This window comes from Callorhinchus milii, unplaced genomic scaffold (assembly GCF_018977255.1).
Source record: "Callorhinchus milii isolate IMCB2004 unplaced genomic scaffold, IMCB_Cmil_1.0 Scaffold4, whole genome shotgun sequence".
Taxonomy (NCBI): domain Eukaryota; kingdom Metazoa; phylum Chordata; class Chondrichthyes; order Chimaeriformes; family Callorhinchidae; genus Callorhinchus; species Callorhinchus milii.
This window is the reverse complement of record NW_024704745.1, coordinates 15,569,391-15,588,665: the sequence shown is the minus strand read 5'-3', so window position 1 is coordinate 15,588,665 and position 19,275 is coordinate 15,569,391. Positions and strand designations below refer to the sequence as shown.

Genomic DNA, 19,275 nt, shown 5'->3' with positions numbered 1-19,275 from the left:
TTATTTTACTAATAGTAAGGTTATTTTTTCACAATAAATGAATTCCCTGGATTCAAACACTACTTCCTGTTACCACTCTCACACATAAAAAGAAGACAGTGTGGCGTGCAGCAGAAGCTTGTTTGAACTTCAAAACTGTCGAGGTGCAAGAATCGTGGAAGATGCAACAAAATCGGAGCTGCCCGATATTTGTGACTTTTTTTTGTCTTGTTGCATTACGAGGGAGAATGATTGGTTATTTTATCTATTGGATATTTATTGTTTATTGTTTATCTATCACAGAACAAGTCGATTTCAAGATCCTCTCACTGGTCTACAAATCGCTGACGGCTCCCTACCTTTCTTGACCTACTTTTTCCCCACTCCACTACCCGCTGTCTCCACTCGGCTGGCTCTGGCCTCCTGCTCCATGATCGACAGCCGACAGCGACTACACCTCAAAGCTCTGGAACTCTACCCCATCCCTCCACCCTGCCCCCCTTCTCCTTTCCTTTTAGATCACGACTGAAGACCTTACTCTTCGTCCGTGCTTACCGTCACCTCCTCCCTCCCCCCCCCTTCGGAGGGGTCAGGCTGCATCACTGTAAAGCGCTCCGCGTGAAGGGCGCTATATAAATGCAAGTTGTTGTTGTTTAACGCTACAACTTTCTTCCATCCAGCGACACTTGACATTTACCCTGTTGGGGAGTATAAGTCACTGCTGTGTCTGTTTCTGGCAGAGGGGAGTGATTCCTGGACCCTCTCATGTCGTTGATGTTTGAATAGATGATTCCCGTAAATATCTTCACTCCTGCGGATCTGAACTCCTCGAACTCCCTGGGCTCTCCCTCAGAATCACCGGACAAGTGCGCAATCTAGGCATCCGGTTTGACCCCCAGCTGTCCTTCCTCCCCCACGTCCAGTCCCTGACCAGCACCGCCTTCCTCCATCTCCGCCACATTGGCCGACTCCGACCGTACCTTACCCCAAATGCGGCCGAAACCCTCGTGTGTATGCGTTTGTCTCCTCCCGCTCGGGATGCTCCAACGCGCTCCTCGCCGATCTCCCCAGCTCCACTATTCAAAAGTCCCAGGTCATTCAGAGCTCGCACGCTGACCCGGATCAAACTCCGTGCCCACATCTCACCAGGGTTCTGGCCCAGGCTCCACCGGCTCCCCGTCACCAACCGGATCGACGTCACGGTCCTCACACTCGTGTTCAAATCCCTTCACTCCCTGGCGCCCCCCTACCTCTCCGACCTCCACCACGGCGTGGACTGGCACCGGCCGCCTGCTCGTCGCTCGTCCGCCATCCGAGGCCGCGCTTTCAGCCAGTGCACCCCGAAACCCCGTCCACTCCCACCCCCACACCCCACCCCGTCCACCCCCACCACCCCACCCCGTCCACCCCACCGCCCCACCCCGTCCACCCCCACCCCGTCCACCCCACCGCCCCACCCCGTCCACCCCACATCCCGTCCACCCCCACCGCCCTCCCCGTCCACCCCCACACCCGTCCACCCCCACCGCCCCACCCCGTCCACCCCACCGCCCCACCCCGTCCACCTCCACCCCCACCGTCCACCCCCACCCCTCCACCGCCACCCTGTCCACCCCACGCCCCACCCCGTCCACCCCACCGCCCACCCCGTCCACCTCCACCGCCCACCCCGTCCACCTCCACCGCCCACCCCGTCCACCTCCACCGCCCCACCCCGTCCACCCCCACACCCCGTCCACCTCCACCGCCCCCCCGTCCACCTCCACCGCCCACCCCGTCCACCTCCACCGCCCCACCCCGTCCACCCCGTCCACCTCCACCGCCCACCCCGTCCACCCCACCACCTCCACCGTCCACCCTGTCCACCCCACCGCCCCACCCGTCCACCCCACACCCGTCCACCCCACCGCCCCTCCCGTCCACCCCACACCCCGTCCACCCCCACCGCCCTCCCCGTCCACCCCACACCCCGTCCACCCCACCGCCCCACCCCGTCCACCCCCACCGCCCCACCCGTCCACCCCCACCACCTCCACCGGCCACCCTGTCCACCCCCACCGCCCCACCCCGTCCACCTCCACCGCCCCACCCCGTCCACCTGTTGGTGTTGTCGTCGTCGTCGTCGTCACCGTGGCTGGTTTGGTTACGGTGCACAGGTGCGGTCGGGGCGGTGCAGGAACGCCGCCTGACGGTCACATTCGGAATTGCAGCCGGTGATTGTCTGTGTGTCTGTGTGTGTGTGTCGCACCCCAGCGGGTGGGCGGTGGCACTGCAGTCCCCGTGACTACCGCTCGCCGCCTGGAGGCGGGCGGGTGGCGCTGCAGCCGGCGGTGCGCGGAACCTTCTCGGAGGCGGACGGACATGGCCGACAGTAGCGGCTCCGAGAATCATCGCATCAAAAGCTTCAAGAACAAGGGCCGCGATGTGGAGGTGAGTGAGTGAGTGAGCGAGTGAGTGAGTGAGCGGCGGCCGCCGGGAGGGGCCGGACCGGGAGGGGAGGGGAGGACTCGGGGTCGCGGCCCCCCCCACCCCCCGGGGCTGGAGTGAGTGAGTGAGTGAGTGAGGTCGGGGCCGGGATCGGAGCTGCTCCGCCCCGGACACGCGGCCCGGAGTCACCGCGGGCCCGAGGCTGCGGCTGGGCCTCGGCCTGTGACCCGCCCCCGGGGGGGGGGGCGGCGGCGGCGGTGTTTATTCAGTGGAAAAAAAGAGGGGCCGCCGGAACCACACAGACACAGACCAACCCCCCACCCCCCCCCCGGGTGTGTCAGGGGTGGGGGGGGGGGGGTGTCAGGGGTGGGGGGGGGGTGTCAGGGGTGGGGGGGGAGGGCTCTGGGGTGGGGGGGGTGTCAAGGGTGGGGGGGGAGGGCTCTGGGGTGGGGTGGGGGAGGGTGGGGGGGGGTCAGGGGTGGGGGGGGGTGTCAGGGGTGGGGGGGGGAGTGCTCTGGGGTGGGGTGGGGGGAGGGTGGGGGGGGTCAGGGGTGGGGGGGTGTGTCAGGGGTGGGGGGGAGGGCTCTGGGGTGGGGTGGGGGGGGGGTCAGGGGTGGGGGGGGGAGGGCTCTGGGGTGGGGTGGGGGGGATCAGGGGTGGGGGGGGAGGGCTCTGGGTGGGGTGGGGGAGGGTGGGGGGGGGTCAGGGGTGGGGGGGGTGTGTCAGGGGTGGGGCGGGGGAGGGCTCTGGGGTGGGGCGGGGGAGGGCTCTGGGGTGGGGGGGGGTGTCAGGGGTGGGGGGAGGGCTCTGGGGTGGGGGGGGGTGTCAGTGGTGGGGGAGGGCTCTGGGGTGGAGGAGGGTGTGCCCTGGGGTTGGGGGGTGGGCCCTGGGGTTGGGGGGTGTGCCCTGGGGTTGGGGGGTGGGCCCTGGGGTTGGGGGTGGGCCCTGGGGTTGGGGGTGGGCCCTGGGTTGGGGGTGGGCCCTGGGGTTGGGGGGTGGGCCCTGGGTTGGGGGTGGGCCCTGGGTTGGGGGGTGCTCTGGGGTGGTTCCCTAGGGATGGGGGAGGGGGGGCTGCTCTAGGATGGGGGGGTGTGTGTCGGGTGGGTGGGGGGGAGTGTGCTCTGGGGGGGGGGGTTTGCTTTAGGGTGGGGGTGGTTGCACCCTGGGGTGGGGGTGTTCTGTGGGGTGGAGGGGGTGCACTCTGGGGTGGGGGTGCGTGTGTGGCCTGGGGTGGGGGTGCGTGTGTGGCCTGGGGTGGGGGTGCGTGTGTGGCCTGGGGTGGGGGTGCGTGTGTGGCCTGGGGTGGGGGTGCGTGTGTGGCCTGGGGTGGGGGTGCGTGTGTGGCCTGGGTGGGGGTGCGTGTGTGGCCTGGGGTGGGGGTGCGTGTGTGGCCTGGGGTGGGGTGCTCTGGGGTGGGGTTGGTGGGCGCTCTGTGGGGGGTGTGGTCTGTGCGCTCAGGGGAGTGGTGGGGGGTGTGTGGTGCGCTCGGGTGGGGGCGGTTGAGTAGTGCGCTGGGATATGTGGTGCACTTGGGGGGGGGTTTGTGTGCGCTCGGGGCGGGGGATGTGCTGGGGGGGTTGTGTGATGCGCTCGGGGCGGGGGATGTGCTGGGGGGGGTTGTGTGTGGTCCTCTTGGGGGGGTGTGGTGCGCTTGTTGGGGAGCTGTTGCTCTGCGGTGAGGCTGTGTGCTCCGGGGTGTGTGCTCTAGGATAGGGGGAGGTGTGCTCTGGGGTGGGGGGGTTGGTGCTCTGGGGTGGGTGGGTTGGTGCTCTGGGGTGGGGGTGTTGGTGCTCTGGGGTGGGTGGGGGTGTGCTCTGGGGTGGGGGGGGGGTGTGCTCTGGGGTGGGGGGGGGTGTGCTCTGGGGTGGGGGGGGTTGGTGATCTGGGGTGGGGGGGGTTGGTGATCTGGGGTGGGGGGGTTTGGTGATCTGGGGTGGTGGGGGTGTGTGCTCTGGGGTGGGGGGTGGTGTGTGTTCTGGGGTGGTGGGGGTGTGCTCTGGGGTGGGGGGGGTTGGTGCTCTGGGGTGGGGGGGTGTGTGCTCTGGAGTGGGGGGTGGTGTGTGTTCTGGGGTGGTGGGGGTGTGCTCTGGGGTGGGGGGCTGTGTGCTCTGGGGTGGGGGGGGTGTGTGCTCTGGGGTAGCGGGGGTGTGCTCTGGGGTAGCGGGGGTGTGCTCGGTGGTGGGGGGGTGTCTGCTCTGGGGTGGGGGCTGTGCTCTGGTGGTGTGTGCCCTCCAGGTGGTGCTCTGGAGGGTGGTGGTGCTTGAGGGGGGGCGCGCGGGTTGGGCGCTCAGGTTTGTGTTGGGGCGTTCGGGAATGGGGTGGGGGGGCGCTCCTGGCTGGTGAGGCTCGGGGGATGGAGGGCCCTCAGGTGGACGGGGGTCGCCCCCCAGGAGAGGGGCGTGGTGTCCGGTGTGTGCTCGTGGAGGGTGGTGTCCGGTGTGTGCCCGTGGGGGGTGGTGTCCGGTGTGTGCTCGTGGAGGGTGGTGTCCGGTGTGTGCCCGTGGGGGGTGGTGTCCGGTGTGTGCTCGTGGAGGGTGGTGTCCGGTGTGTGCCCGGGGCAGGGGGGCACCTGGTGTGTGCCTGGAGGATTGGTGGGGGGGACGCGTGATGGTTGTCTGTCATGTGCCCTGGGGTGGGGTGGTGTCTGGTGTGTGCCGGGGGGGGGGAATGTTTGGTGTGGTGCGTACCCTGGGGGTGGGGGAGGTGTGCTCTGGTGGTGTGTTTGCTCGGGGGTGGGCCGGGGGGGTGTGGGGGGTGGGGGGTAGAGTGGGGATTGTGCCTGGGGTGTGTGCTCTGGGGGTGTACCTGGTGTGTGCTCGGTGGGGGTGGGGGACACCTATTATAGTAATTTTTACATTTGATCTAATCCCTGGTTAATGCTCTGGTGATCGTCACTCGGGTCGTCTCTGCTGATTGCTCCAGGGTTATGGCTGTGTGATTAGATATCGGCAGAGCTCAGTCAGTCACGCTCTTGCCTCTGAATCAGAAGGTTTCGAGTTCAAGCTACACGTTGGGATTTTGAATTCGGTTTAAGATGGCATTTGAAGTCACCGCTGGGGTGCACTGCACCGTCAGCGTTGCCGTCGTTTGGACGAGACTTTAAACCATCTGGCTGTTTACTTGGACCTTTAAGATCCCGTGGCACTCATCGAAAAGAGAAGGAGGTTTCTCCCGGTGTTCTGGCCAATAACCCCACAGATAAAACTGGTCATTCACTGTTTGTGGGACATGTAGCTTAGATTACCATCACTGTAGGGTGGAAGAGAGCATTGTTTTACCAATGCACTTCCATGGTTGATCAGATGATTTTGTAACGGTTCCTGTGAGGTTTATAGTATTGGAGGATTGGAGAGACCACTTCCCCAATGAGTATTAATGAGTATTTGGTGTCGTAGTGCATTACTGTAAGAACTGCTAGTTGACTGCAGCTGATTATTAATGCAGATGACGCCTGTTCTTTTTCAGACTATGAGAAGACACAGAAATGAAGTGACTGTTGAACTGAGAAAGGTAACGACAACTGTTTTTGCTCATGTTTGCTGCTGCATCACTGAGAGTTAAAATCATCGTAAAAGTGTGGTAACTAACTGGTGTAAATCAGACAGAGCGCTTTTAATATTTTTTGATGACATTTATCAGGTATCATGTGAATGTATATGGTTAGGAACTTATTCAGTACTCCGGAAATGTCAGTACTGGTTTTAGTGACAATTATTTCTGTTATGCCAATTACCTGAATTTTATAGCTCAAATGAATGTTATCGTACAATTCGAATGGGTGGTATTTGATTAAGTGCATGTCAAGCGATGTCCTCAGTACAACCGTTATAAATGGGGACCAGTAAAATGAGGAAAATAATCATTGGTTTCTGTTTGTCTTGGCGTGGCTTGAATTATTTTCCTATATCCCACTGCTGGCTTGTCAGCAGGTCCACATGCTTGATTAAACAATAAAAACATTTTTAGGTCATTCCATTTATTTTGCCGTCATTTCTCTCCCTCCCCTCTCCACATCCCCCTCCTCCGCCCCCACATGGCTCAATTGGTAACGATGGTTCAAAGTGTGAAACCGAGTCAGACAAAGGTTTGTGATTAGTTAGCAGATCTCAGCTTCGGTAGTTGTAGGGACCTTATAATTTGCCTCAGCTCCCTGGTCTATAGAGAGGAAAGTTGATCCACAAATTGTGCCTCTGTACACTATCCAGTGACTAATGTTGGAAAATGTATGCATGGATGTAGACTGAGGAAAGGATGAGCTTTTGCAATGCAGTGGAACAGTCTGTCAACATTTGCTCCTTTCTCCTTGGGGAAGTATCTGTCCTCTGCATGTTTCATCTCAGGAACTCTGTGATTTGGGGGCGAGAGGATTTCGGCTGCATCGGTACATAAACATGTTGTGCCAATGTATCACCAGAAACCGTTACACCAGTATTAAGTAATACCAGGTGTCTGACAGGTAAGTATCTGGTCTCCTCTTGACTCCTTATATTGGCACAACTGGGGTTCTATACTCTCTGTGTGGATGCTCACGGACCAGTAATCGCATCTTGCAGTGATGACGTGAACATATTGGGCTGCCAATGTGCTTAAGCAATTTGCAATTCTTCATTTTTTAACATAAAGATTTGTGTTCTTTATGTATGGGATGCACTTCGAATCACTTCAAGAACTCAAGACCAACTATGTTTCAGTTCTACTTCAATAACATACCCCAACCCCAGCTCAGACAGTAATGACTTATCAAGAGTGATAGTAATAATCTTTGCATTTAATATAGCACCTTATCAAGTCTTCGAGACGTCTCAAAACACTTCACAAAATATACTGTAAAGTGAATTGACTGTATATTTTTTGGTACTGAGAAGAAGATGGACTGAGATCCAAGAGTATCACATGTGGGGCTTTTACAACCAGCAGAAAGAGGGGATTCAAGTTAATCCTTGCCATAGGATGTATTTTTATTGCGCTCCCAACGTGTAGCTTGAACTCAATGTAATTTTTGAAGTTCTGCATATTGTTTGAAGGGAGAAACCTCTCTTTTCCCTTATTCGATTATGACCATAGGTGTAGTCAAAAAGGTAGGGTTTTTGCAATATAATACAAATTTACATTTAAATTGTGCCTTTCATTTTGGGAGGACATCCCAACGTGCTTAACAATCCTAGTTTAGCACTCAAGCTGTGGGTGGGGTTGGTGGGGAGGGAAAAGATGAGCAAAAGTCTGTTCAGAGGTAGTTCTTGAGACAGACGTTGAAAGAGGTGAGGGAGGGAGTGGGATGGAAGGACTCCTGGAAGGAGTTCCAGAGTGTGGGGTCAGAGAGTGGGGAAGCCCGAAAGCTACCTTTACCCACTCTCGTGCAAATTATAAATCCCCTGCCCTCTATTGACACTTCCCATTCCGCCCACCAAATACCTTATTATGGGGGTAGAACACAGAGCTGAATAATGGGGGGGAAAAACTGCACTTGGTCTTTGTTTCCCAACTCAATCCTTATTGCTTATTACCCTTAGCTTCAAAGAGCAAAGAACTCTCTGTCAACAGCAGGAAATGTGGCACATCAGTCAAGGCTAGGTTCTAACTCTTGACCCCTTTATTCAGATTTCCTGCATTTAACTACTGCAGCAGCTACCACAGATTTGTCTTGTTTGTCAGTTCCTTATTATTGCTTTGAATTCTTCGTTTTCCTAATGCGCTGTGATTCAGTTGGCTGGGGGGTGGGGGCTGGAGGGGTGGTAGAACAGGTTGCATGTGGATCTCACCAACTGCTGTTCAGTAATAGTGAATTCAATAATCATTAAAATGGAGCAATGTATCCACTTCATTTCTAGTTGCCCACTGTGAGCGTTGGATTCAAGGGAGACTGAGGCACAGCAGATGAATCTCATTATTTGTGTTCAAAGGGGATGTGTTATCACGAGTAGACTTTGAGATTGGCTTTTCTTTGCAACAAAATTAGATTAAACCTTCTATTAGTTAAGAGAACAAAGAGTCATGGCTTCAAAATAAGAAAGGCAAATAGAAGGGAATGTTCTGTAATGGGATGACAAGCATGTGGAGTAAACCACCAGCACTCGTAGTATAACAAGGAACCCTAGGTCGGACTTCATTATAACCTGGAGTCCCGTAGCTCAGTGGTTAGAGCCCTTGTCTCGCAGGCTAAACGACCTGGGTTCGATTCCTGGCAGGACAAAATGTTGGACAAGTTTCCTTACTACACCTACCTCTGTTTACAGTAAGTAAGAACCCGGTTGTTAGTCGATTGCGGATCGCTTTTCCAGGGGTAATAATCCCTCCAATAAAAAATAATAATTTGGTTACTCAATCCACGACCGTTTGTGATTCATTGCTGTGCACAATTGGCTGCCGTGTTTTGCCCACAAAATATTTAGTTTACAGTATATTCTGTGAAGTGTTTTGAGACGTCTCGGAGATGTGAGAGACGCAATATCAAATGCAAGGATTATTATTATGTTAGTAGGTGATTTAAGCCTGGAAATGTATCTTCTGTTTGATCTCTTCAGATGGAAGTATTATGGGTGGGGGTGGGCTCTGGAGGTTGGGGGTGTTCTCTGGGGAAGTATCTTCAGATAGCGGTATCATGTGTTTTGGTGTAGCACTGATCTATTTTAGTGTGGGAGCACCATGGACTGTCAGTACATTAGACTTGTGGTGGTTGCTAGGCTGACAGTTCAGTTTTGTGCGCATGCCAAGAAGGCCTCCTTGCATTAGTGGTATCCAAGTAATGTCTGAAACGCTTGCGAGAGCACTTGCCAGTTTTCTGTGCTCATGAGCAGGGTTATATATAAGGGCTCCAAAAAGGAAACTGACAAGTTCCTGGAAATTAAGGGTCATGAGATGGTCAAGGAATCTACAGAGACGTTTAATGCGTAAGCTAAATAACTTGTGCTATAGGGAGAAATCGTTTGGTGTGTGTGTATGTATTTCTCTATATATGTAGAGAACCCAATATCCACACTTAATTGGTAAGGCCTCAATGTGAATTTACAGACAGCGTGTGTATTGTCTACGTTGATACTCCAATGCGGTGCTGGGGACCGGGGGTTGTATTATCATCGTTCTGATGAGACGTTAAGCCGAGGTCCTATCTGCCTGTTGAGGAGGAATGTTAAAGATCCCATGGCACTATTTGAAAAGAGAAAGAGGTTTCTCCCGGTGTCCTGACCAACAATCCCCCAAATAAAATTGGTTATTCTCTTCATGGCTGTTTGTAGGCATTGCTGTGCACAAATTGACTGCAGCTTTTGCACCCAAATACAGCCACTCCACTTCACAGTAAATCCTGTGAAGCGCTTTGGGATGTCCTCCCGACATTAAAAGGTGCTGCACCAAATGCAAGGTTTATTATTTCTACACAGTGACTCTGTTGCTTTTAGTTGTCACAAGAAACAGATTATTGTGAAATACTGTGAATCTCACTCCGATGTTTTTATGTTGACATTTTCACCCCCACATGGGTAAATAAAAAATATCTGCTTTTAGCATCTTTTGCATAAGGACATTTTATATTACATGTGCCAGTTTAATTGCTATTCATTTCTTGCAGAACAAAAGAGATGAACACTTACTCAAGAAAAGAAATGTGCCACAGGAGGAAAGTTTAGAAGACTCTGATGCAGATGTTGATTTCAAAGCGGTAAGCAAAGCCCAGATCGTTCAATCAAAGGTATCACGGGTGGAACCAGGATAATAGTTATACTAGAAACAAACTATTGTTATCTGTTGCACACCCCAGCTCCAGCTTAGCAGAGATAGAGCATTATTGTCCACTGGTGTTTATTATTTACCCCCAATATATTTTAAATTATCCTAATTCACGAAACAGATCAGCAAGATGGTGTATTTAATGCACCTGCATTTCCAGCAAAGATTTGTATTTTTACTGTAATAAAATGCCAAGTTTCAAAAACAAAATACTTTCCAGTTTATTCATCCAGACATCTAGAAGATGTAAATTCTGCCACATAAAATTAGTTTTAATGTATGACGAGGATTTTTTTTCTGGTGAGCCTTATTCTGGCCATAATCCAAAATATATAAATAAGATCCCATGGCACTCTTCAAAAATAGTAGGGAGTTTCTTCTGCTGTCTTGGCCAACAATCCCCAGATAACATTGGTCAATCAGTTTATGGCTTTGCGGGACATTACTCTTTGCAAATTGGCTGTCACATCTGCCTACAAGTAGTCAGTAGTGCTGGCCAACCTGTGGCCCGCGGGCCGGAAGTGGCCTGTGGGCCATCATGAAATGCCCCCCCCCCCCCAAATATTCACAACAATCTAGGTAAATCCCTGTTCAATTGTTAGCGTATTTGCAGTTTTTCTTTCTTGATTGATTTATGGCATAAATCAAAAAACATTCAACGAAGAAGATTTGTTTTGTTGGCCGACCATGAAGTTTGTCTACCATTGCTTTACAGTGAAATTCTATGGGCTGTTTCAACTAATAACATCTTGCATTTATATAGCAAACTTTGTGGGGTTAATGTTTTGAAGTGCTGGATAAGGCACTATAAACATACAAATTTGATATAATGGATTACTATTTGCAATTTGTATGTAAGATTAGAGGTAAGGTTTTTTGGGGTGATTTAAAAATGAAGTGCTCAAATTGCACAAAGGGTGTTTTTCCTAAATCAATGATAAGTTTGTCATGGGAACCACAAGAGAAATGGTTCCTGTGAATGTCATGAATATTATCGCTGTGAATTGTGTGGCCAAGGCTTCCCGAAATTCTGCTCCCGCAATTGGACTTTTTGTGGGTGAATAGCGGGTGGCTCACTCGAAAACTAGACTGAGCCACACAAAGGGACTCACTGACAAAGAGAAAAACAAGACTGACAAGATTTCTGTGTCACCGTGGCTTAGTTGTAGCATTCTCACCTCCGAGTCACGTTTGGACTTTAATCTCATATAGTCGATGATCACACTCTGATGCAATGCTGGGGATGTGCAGCACTGTGGGAAGTGCCATCTTTGATGAGATATAAAACTGGGGTCCTGTCTGCATGTTCAGGTGGACCTCAAATATCCCATGGTGCTATTTGAAAAGTGAAGAGAGTTTCCTGGCCAATAATCCCCCAAATAAAATTGGTTATTCTCTTCCTGACTTGCCTAGAAATTACATTGTATATTCTGTGAGTCTAAGAGTCCCCCTGACATGGAAGACGAGCGTTGTTAAGTGGTCACTCTTGAAACTCGTTCAGTTGTATTAAGGGGGTTGAAGGATTTCGTCTAGAAGTGGGCTTAACATGCCTCTGGGCCATTTTCCGCTCTTTCCTATTTATGTTCCATGTATCAACTTTGTGAAACTTTCGTAATTCTGCAGAAACAAACACACTTCTTGAAAACTTAAGACATTGTTTTTTTTTACAAATTGAAAGTGTTTCAAATCTGTTTTCTTTTTCTCTAGCAAAATGTTACACTGGATTCTATCCTTCAGGTAAGGGATTTGAACTGTTTATTTTACATTCAAGATATTTGCCCTTACCATAGCAAAATAATTAAATAGTTGTAATTGTTTTTGTAAAATCAGTTATTTGGAGAATCAAGGCTGTAACATTGTTGCTGCTTTTAGACAACTATAACAGCAAGAAAGAGCTAACTCAACCATTCACCTGAACTGCAAAATTAGATTATTCATTGAAAACCAGTATTTTTAATACTATAAGATTACTAGAACTTTTATGATTTTAATATGGGGACATGTCTGAAGACATTGGTGAGACATTCCATACAGTTGATTGAACTCTAATCCTCATTTGCAGAACTGGACATTTCTTGGCCTTATCTCCTGCTTCAACCCGAATGCTATGCAGGTTTCTGAAAGGGCCAATCGTGTCCCATGTAAATACATTTCTGTTAGCTAATCTAGGAATGAGATTATTTGGGCTTTATTACTGACTAGGCCATCTTGGCTAGAATGGGAAGTGACTGTGTACTCACCTGGCTCAGGAGCTGGATTACTGACACCACCGCAAAAGATCAAATTGATTGTAATAATCCATTGCCAGGCACATCACTTTGGAGCCAGCTCAGCCCCATGGAGACCCAATTTATTCTCTCCTATCCCCCCCCAGCACATGAGTTTATGATTTCAGAGATGTAGTGGTGACTATTTAATACCTCCTATAAAACCATTTTTACATTTTTTTTTAAAAAAGGTTAATCTCTACTCATCTCTATACAACAGGCTTGTGATGTTACAATCTGAATTAGTATTATGTTCAAAATGTCGCTGATGGTCATTACTATTATAAATTTAGTACTGAAAGAAGTATTTTGTTTTTTTATGCTTAATCATCATACAGCTGTAAGTGATTATTATTTCTAAGCAAAGAGTTATCGCTTGAGTTCATGTTTTACTTTTGAGTTGGCCTTGGAACATTTTTGCAGCATTTATTTTGCTACTTTGAAGTGTGCTTGTTTCTGTGATTTTTCCTTTTAGTGTGCTTTTTGTTAAGACTGATTAATTTTCTTTACTACTTGATGTATTTTGGCCAACACATTGGGTACCAACCATAGTAAGCTCTGTATAAGACATTGATTAGACAAGCTGGTAATCCATTTTTATTGTAGAATAATATGAGCCATGGTGAAGTTTCAGTGTTTTTTCACTGGGGTGAATGATGATGATGATAATAATAATTTTGCCCACAAAACACAGTCAATTCACTTTACAGTATATTCTGTGAAGCCCATTGAGACACCTGGAAGACGTGATAAGGAGCTATATCAAATGCAAGGATTTTTATAATAATAAACCAGGGATAAGAGCATTTAGTTTTGATGAAAGGCTTAAACACCTGATACTGGAGCATAGAGGGTTAAGATGGGATCTAATATAAGTGTTTTAAATGATGAGAATTTGAAGGGATAAATAGAAAAGATTTTTTCCATTGGTTAATTAATTGGCAACAAGGAGGTAAAACCAAAGTTTTTTTTACTAGAACCATAAAAGGGAGGTCAAATGAATTGGTTTTACACAAAGGGTTACTAGAATGTGGAACTCCGTACCATATGTGGCTATTGAAGTTGAGTCAATACTGTCTTTTAAAAGGGAATTAGATAAACATTTACAGAATAAAGGAGTGTGTCCAGAAACCTAGGAAAAGGGTGCGTTCTGGTGGGGAGGAAGCAAATACAGGCTTGATGGGCCAAATTGCCTTCTGTGCTGAAATTTCTTATGAAGTTAGCTTCACTTGTGAGGGAATTTGTATCACATCATTGTTAAAATGCATAGTGTAGAAAGCCAACAAATAACAACTAAATTTCTGCATTATGGCAGTTAATATTTACTAAGCTTTATTTTTTACTTTTCCATTATTACTTGCAGAATGCAACTAACGAAAATCCAGTAATTCAACTAAGTGCTGTACAAGCTGCAAGGTAAGGCTTTTGTTTGTTTTGTATTGATTGTTGAATATGCAAACATTATTTTGTGAATTTGTGGTTGAATTAATATTTTACTTATATTGATTTAAACTCGTACCTAGAGTGGCTTAAGTCAGCTATTTCAGGAACCAGTCTGAGATCTATAATATTTATGCTACAGACATGGGGTGTTTTATATAAAAAAGATCAATTATGTAGACAGAGCAAGGATGCCTGTGTGGTGACATCAGGTCATCACTTTGCTATCATCTGTTGCCTCAGGATATGTGGAGAGATTAAAGTCTCAATTTTAGTCAGATGAGGCACAGCCTGAAAGGCCAAATGGCCTGTATATATCTATGGTTCTGTGAAGCACCAGTTTACATTGAGGGCACTTGTGAAACTTATTTCTTGGAGGGTTGAGTTTTCAATCTGACAATAGGGTGGGGTGGTGTATTGTCCAGATTGCAATGGAGTAAGCTTTCTTGTTTGGATAAGAGATTGTCTCAATAACTATTTTTATTTTATTTTCTTCAAATGTTTTTCAGTCCTCCAGCCTTCAGAGTAATATACAGTATGATTTAGATGAGATGTTAGTGCTATAAAGATCAATTTTCACACCTGAAATGAGCTATGCTAGGGTATGATCTATGCCACTAATTGAGATTGGCCCATTGTGGATCTGGAAACAGTATGGATAATTGGTTATATTGTAAAAAAAAATAATGTTTCTTAAATCATGCAGGAAGTTGTTATCAAGTGATAGAAATCCTCCAATTGATGAACTGATTAACTCTGGAATCCTGCCAGTCCTGGTACGTTGTCTGGAGAGAGATGGCAAGTAAGTGTTGCTGCGTAACAATCTTCATAATGGTCATTTCATCGACATAAGATGTGAAAAAAATTGGGTTAACTAGAGTGTTGCCTAGTCAATCTTTATTTTGCAGGAACTTTACGAAACGAAAACAGCATTTTACATGGTATACCAGTTATACTAACTATTCTAGCATGAAACTTTGCTTTCTTGTTACTCTTTCAGTTCACTGAAAAACATCATATTTTGGGATGTTAATTGATTTTGACTTTGAGATTCTGTAGTGTAATTTGACAGTCTGGCTCAGTTGGTAGCACTCTTGCCTCAGGGTCAGAGGTTGTGAGTTCAAGTACTATGTTGGGACTTTTAACGCACAGAGTCCACACTGACTCCAGTGCAATGCTTAGGCTATGCTGCACTGTTAGAGGTGCCATCCTTCGGATGAGAAGTTAAACCAAGGCCCCCTCTGTGTCTGTTAAAGATCCATTGCACTACTCAAAAATAAAATTGGTAATTTCATGGCTGTTTGTGGGACATTGCTTTGTGCAAATTGGCTGCCACATACGCCTACAAAATATACAGTTACTACATTTCACGGTGAATCCTGTGAAATGCTTTGAGACATCCTCCTGATGTGAAAGGTGGTATATCAAATGTAAAAATTGCATTGTAATACAATATTGTCCATTGAGTGAAGCCCTCAAGGCTAAATGTTAAATGTCTCAGCACATTACATCTGATTAATATAAGGATTTATGTTTTCACTGGAGTTATTGGTATGCAACATAATGAAAATGTGCCCAAATCCAATTTATGTTCTTTAGAGCTTGATTTTTTTGGTATATTGTATGATGCTAATATGTTTTGTTATGTTATAGTCCTTCTCTGCAGTTTGAAGCTGCCTGGGCATTGACTAATATAGCATCTGGAACTTCTGCACAAACTCAAGCTGTAGTTCAAGCAAGTAAGTGATGTAAACAATTTGCAAAAACAAATATAAATTACTTTCATGTTTTATATCTTGTAGTTCAGCACATGCTAATATATCCTTTGTTTAATGTAAAATATTACACATAATGTTTTTCTGTTAAACAGTATAACATAACACTATATAACTGCATATATTGGCTACCAATTATTCTGTTTATAAAACTAGATTCTCTCAGAGACTGAATATCTTTATGGAAATATAGCATTCTTTCTGTAGGTGTCAGTTGATAGCTGAGTCGGAAGATTATGGGTTCAAACATCATGTTGGGATTCTGAACTTGGAGTTTAGCTTGACACACCAGAGCACTGTTGGGGAAGTGTTGCATAGTTGGAGGTGCTGTTCTTTAGATTAGATGATAATCAGAGGTCCCATGTGCCTGTTTAGGTGGACATTAAAGCATCATGACACTATTTGAAAACACTAGGGCATTCAATGCCTATCAAAACAATCCACCCCAAATAAAAAAGTTCATTAATTTCTGTTGTTTCGGTTGTTTCGGGGATATTGCCATCCACAAATATGCAGTCACTACACTTTACAGGAAACATAGTGCTTTAGATGTTTCAACATAAGGCACTTTATCAAATGCAGGGATTCCTATATTCTTTAGTAATGTTCAACATGCATTAGTTGTAGAAAGTATTTATTTTATCAAGGAGTAAATCATGTTAGGCTTGATTTATTTTTGAATTGCCACGCTTTGCAGGAGTTTTTTTTTAATTTTGTACTGTTGTATACATTCCACATCCAATACAAACTTTGCACATCTGTTTTTTCTTGTGTAAAAGGAAATGCATAACTAGAGTTACAGAATTATTTGTATTTAATTTTAGAGACCTGTAGTTTTAACAGATTCTGGAATATTGGATGAAATGTGAAAGATGGGTATTAGTAGAAATAACAGGAAGTGTGGCAGCAGTAAAGTATGAAATCCAGTTCAGCTGTTTAAAAATCGTTTGACAGCTGTGGTAAGAAGAGTGAAAGGAAAAGACGGTTTTCTTTAATAGAAATCTGAAGTGCAACAAAAATGCTGGAAATGCCCAGCAATCTGCTTCCAAAAGTGAGAGTCAAGCCAGTGAGAGTCTCATTTCTCAACACTTCACAAACTTCCAATGACCCAGTCCAGCATTTTCTGCTTTTTTAAAAATACATGTGTTGGCAGTTAGATTGTATAGCAGTTTATGTATACAAGTTTGTTTTAATGAATAAAATGTCCACAAGTATAATATCCTTAAAACTTAGTTCTGGTTAAAATTACTGCACACAAGCATGCAAAGAGCCTTACGTAAACATTTTCTGTTTTAGTGCAAATTTGTATGTGCACACTTTCCAGTTAAGTTTGTTATGCATTTTGTTTATTGATTGTTGCATCAGTCTGGTCGAGGTTACTTTGCTGCTTATAGAATTGGTACCAGCGCTAAGTGTAGGTATTCTAGAGCATAGCTGAAAGTAACAACCTTGGCTGGAGGGAATTTCTTCCCATCAAGAAAAATAGTGGAGCCCCTTTATAACACGCTGGGTGGTATTCATAAAATCCCAACATATGAGAACTAAAATCATAATGTAAGAATGATGTGCAAAATCAGGATTTCTATATGGATTTGTAAGTATAGAATACAGCAGGTAATTGGATGTGTTTCATTACCCATTCTTGATGCTGGATCCATTCAAATTTTCAAGACTGAGGTGGATAGATATTTGTTAGGTCAGGGTATCAAGGGATATGGGGCTAAGGTAGGTAATTGAGGTGCAGATCAGCAGTGATCTTATAGAATGGCGGAACAGGCTTGAGGGGCTGAATGACCTACTGCTGTTCCTATGCCCTGTGGATGCCAATCTCATTTCCAACTCTCAAGGGAGGCATCCCACTCATTTGAGATCAGCATCTTAACAGAGCTCTGTGGGTCTACATGAAATATATTTGATTAAATTGCAGCATTTGATATTTTAGAATTCTGTTATAAATACCTGTATATTGGACCTCAGTGTACTATTGGCGTCAATTTTAAGCTTCTATCAATGGATTGATTCACCGTGTCTCTCAGTTGTTCACTTGGAGGGATTCCTTCCCAATAAAACATAGGTTATTGGATCACACTACTGGTCCAGTAGAAAGTGGGTGGCTAATGTGGTGAATTGAAGTAAAGAAGGAACCATGTTATCGAATGGTGGATGGGGTCTGTAAAATCCCAAATTGTGTTTATAATGGTTCCATAATAGCTGGTTTCATTGTGCATCAATGCAACCAGTTGGCTCGCCTCTTGCTTGCCAGCCGACTATCGTGGACTTAAAAAAAAAAAGTCTTTTGAGTAATGATGTTGCTTTCTGCACACATGCAAAATGAGTGGGGTTCACCCTATGTTGTAACTGGGTTCTTCAATAGTTTAGTGTATTAAAACCCCCATTTCCATTAACTACAGGAATGAAGTAGGGGTGCTTCAGTTTAGTTTCTATATCCAGCTCTTTCCTCCATAGGGTCAGTAGCTAACATATGTCCTCCTCTGTCAGCACGATCTTTAAAAAAACAAGTGTTTGCTGTACTTCTGTAGTTTCTAGAATCATGGACAAGAGTTTGCTGTGTGAGCACAGTGCAGCAAACGAGTGTTTGCATCTGAATGCATTCACTGATTAATAAGACAAGTCTCACTCCCATTGGAACACTGCAAAATGTGCTGATTTTTGTCCAGAAGCCCATTGTTAATTTTGTGACACTTTACTCTGGATAGATTGGGTAGTTGAGCTGAGAAGTGGCAAATGTCGTGTTCCATGGCTAAATATAAAGTGATGAGACTGGGGAGGAGGAATAAGCAACTGAAATATATGCTGAAGCCTACAGGACACAACTCCGGAGAAGCATCTGGGGCTATTGGTAGGTAGCTCATTGAAACCATTAACACAGTATACCGCAGTAGTAAGGAAATTGAATTAGGTTTTAGGGTGTGTAGCACGACTGATGGAGTGTGGAGGATAAGTGACAGAATGTGACGATGGTAGAGATTGGGGATTATGTTGATATTTTAAATAATGAGGTCACTAGATGGACGTAAGTGGTCCTTTCTGGTGCAGTGAGTTTCAACTCTATTGTTACGAATATAAGGCGAGATTTTTCCCGCCGAATTACTGTTTCAAAATTGCTAAATTGCTACTTGTCATATTCGCAGACTACCCACAACAGTAGAACATCCCAATATAGATACAGAAGTCACCATTCGACTCGCCAAGCTACTCCATCATTTTTTTTAGATTATGGCTGATTTGTAACACAGTATCACCAGCCTGACTCAATGGTAGCATTCTTACTTTTGAGTTGGAAGGTTTTGGGAACTTTGAAATCTGCTTATGTTGATACTCCATTGTGGTCCCGGGGAAGTGCATTGTCAGAGGTGCCATCCTCGTATGAAATGTTAAGCTGGGGTCCCGTCTGTGCTTGTTCAAGTGAACGTTAGTGATCCCATGGCAGTATTTGAAAAGAGAAGGGAGTTTCTCCTGGTGTCCTGACCTATAATACCCCAGATCCCCCAGTCATTCACTTCCTAACTTGTAGAGTATTGCGGTGCACAAATTGCTTGCTGCATTTAACTACAATTACATGACCTTAATGAATTAATAAGGTATTCCATGAAATGCAAGGATTAGAGAGAGAGGTGGAAAGTTAGATAGAGAAAGAATTGGAG

General features: G+C 46.8%; 1 protein-coding gene across 1 annotated transcript in view; it reads left to right on the top strand.

The window, feature by feature from the left end:
* The first annotated feature begins 2,265 nt into the window (after positions 1-2,265).
* kpna3 (karyopherin alpha 3 (importin alpha 4)) overlaps positions 2,266-19,275 on the top strand; it is a 29,876-nt gene continuing 12,866 nt past the window's right edge. Inside the window, exons 1-7 of the mRNA XM_042334299.1 lie at positions 2,266-2,409; positions 5,872-5,916; positions 9,971-10,060; positions 11,836-11,865; positions 13,759-13,811; positions 14,542-14,637; positions 15,489-15,574. Coding sequence (XP_042190233.1) covers positions 2,341-2,409; positions 5,872-5,916; positions 9,971-10,060; positions 11,836-11,865; positions 13,759-13,811; positions 14,542-14,637; positions 15,489-15,574 — 469 coding nt within the window. The 5' untranslated portion in view covers positions 2,266-2,340. The remainder of the gene's footprint in view (positions 2,410-5,871; positions 5,917-9,970; positions 10,061-11,835; positions 11,866-13,758; positions 13,812-14,541; positions 14,638-15,488; positions 15,575-19,275) is intronic.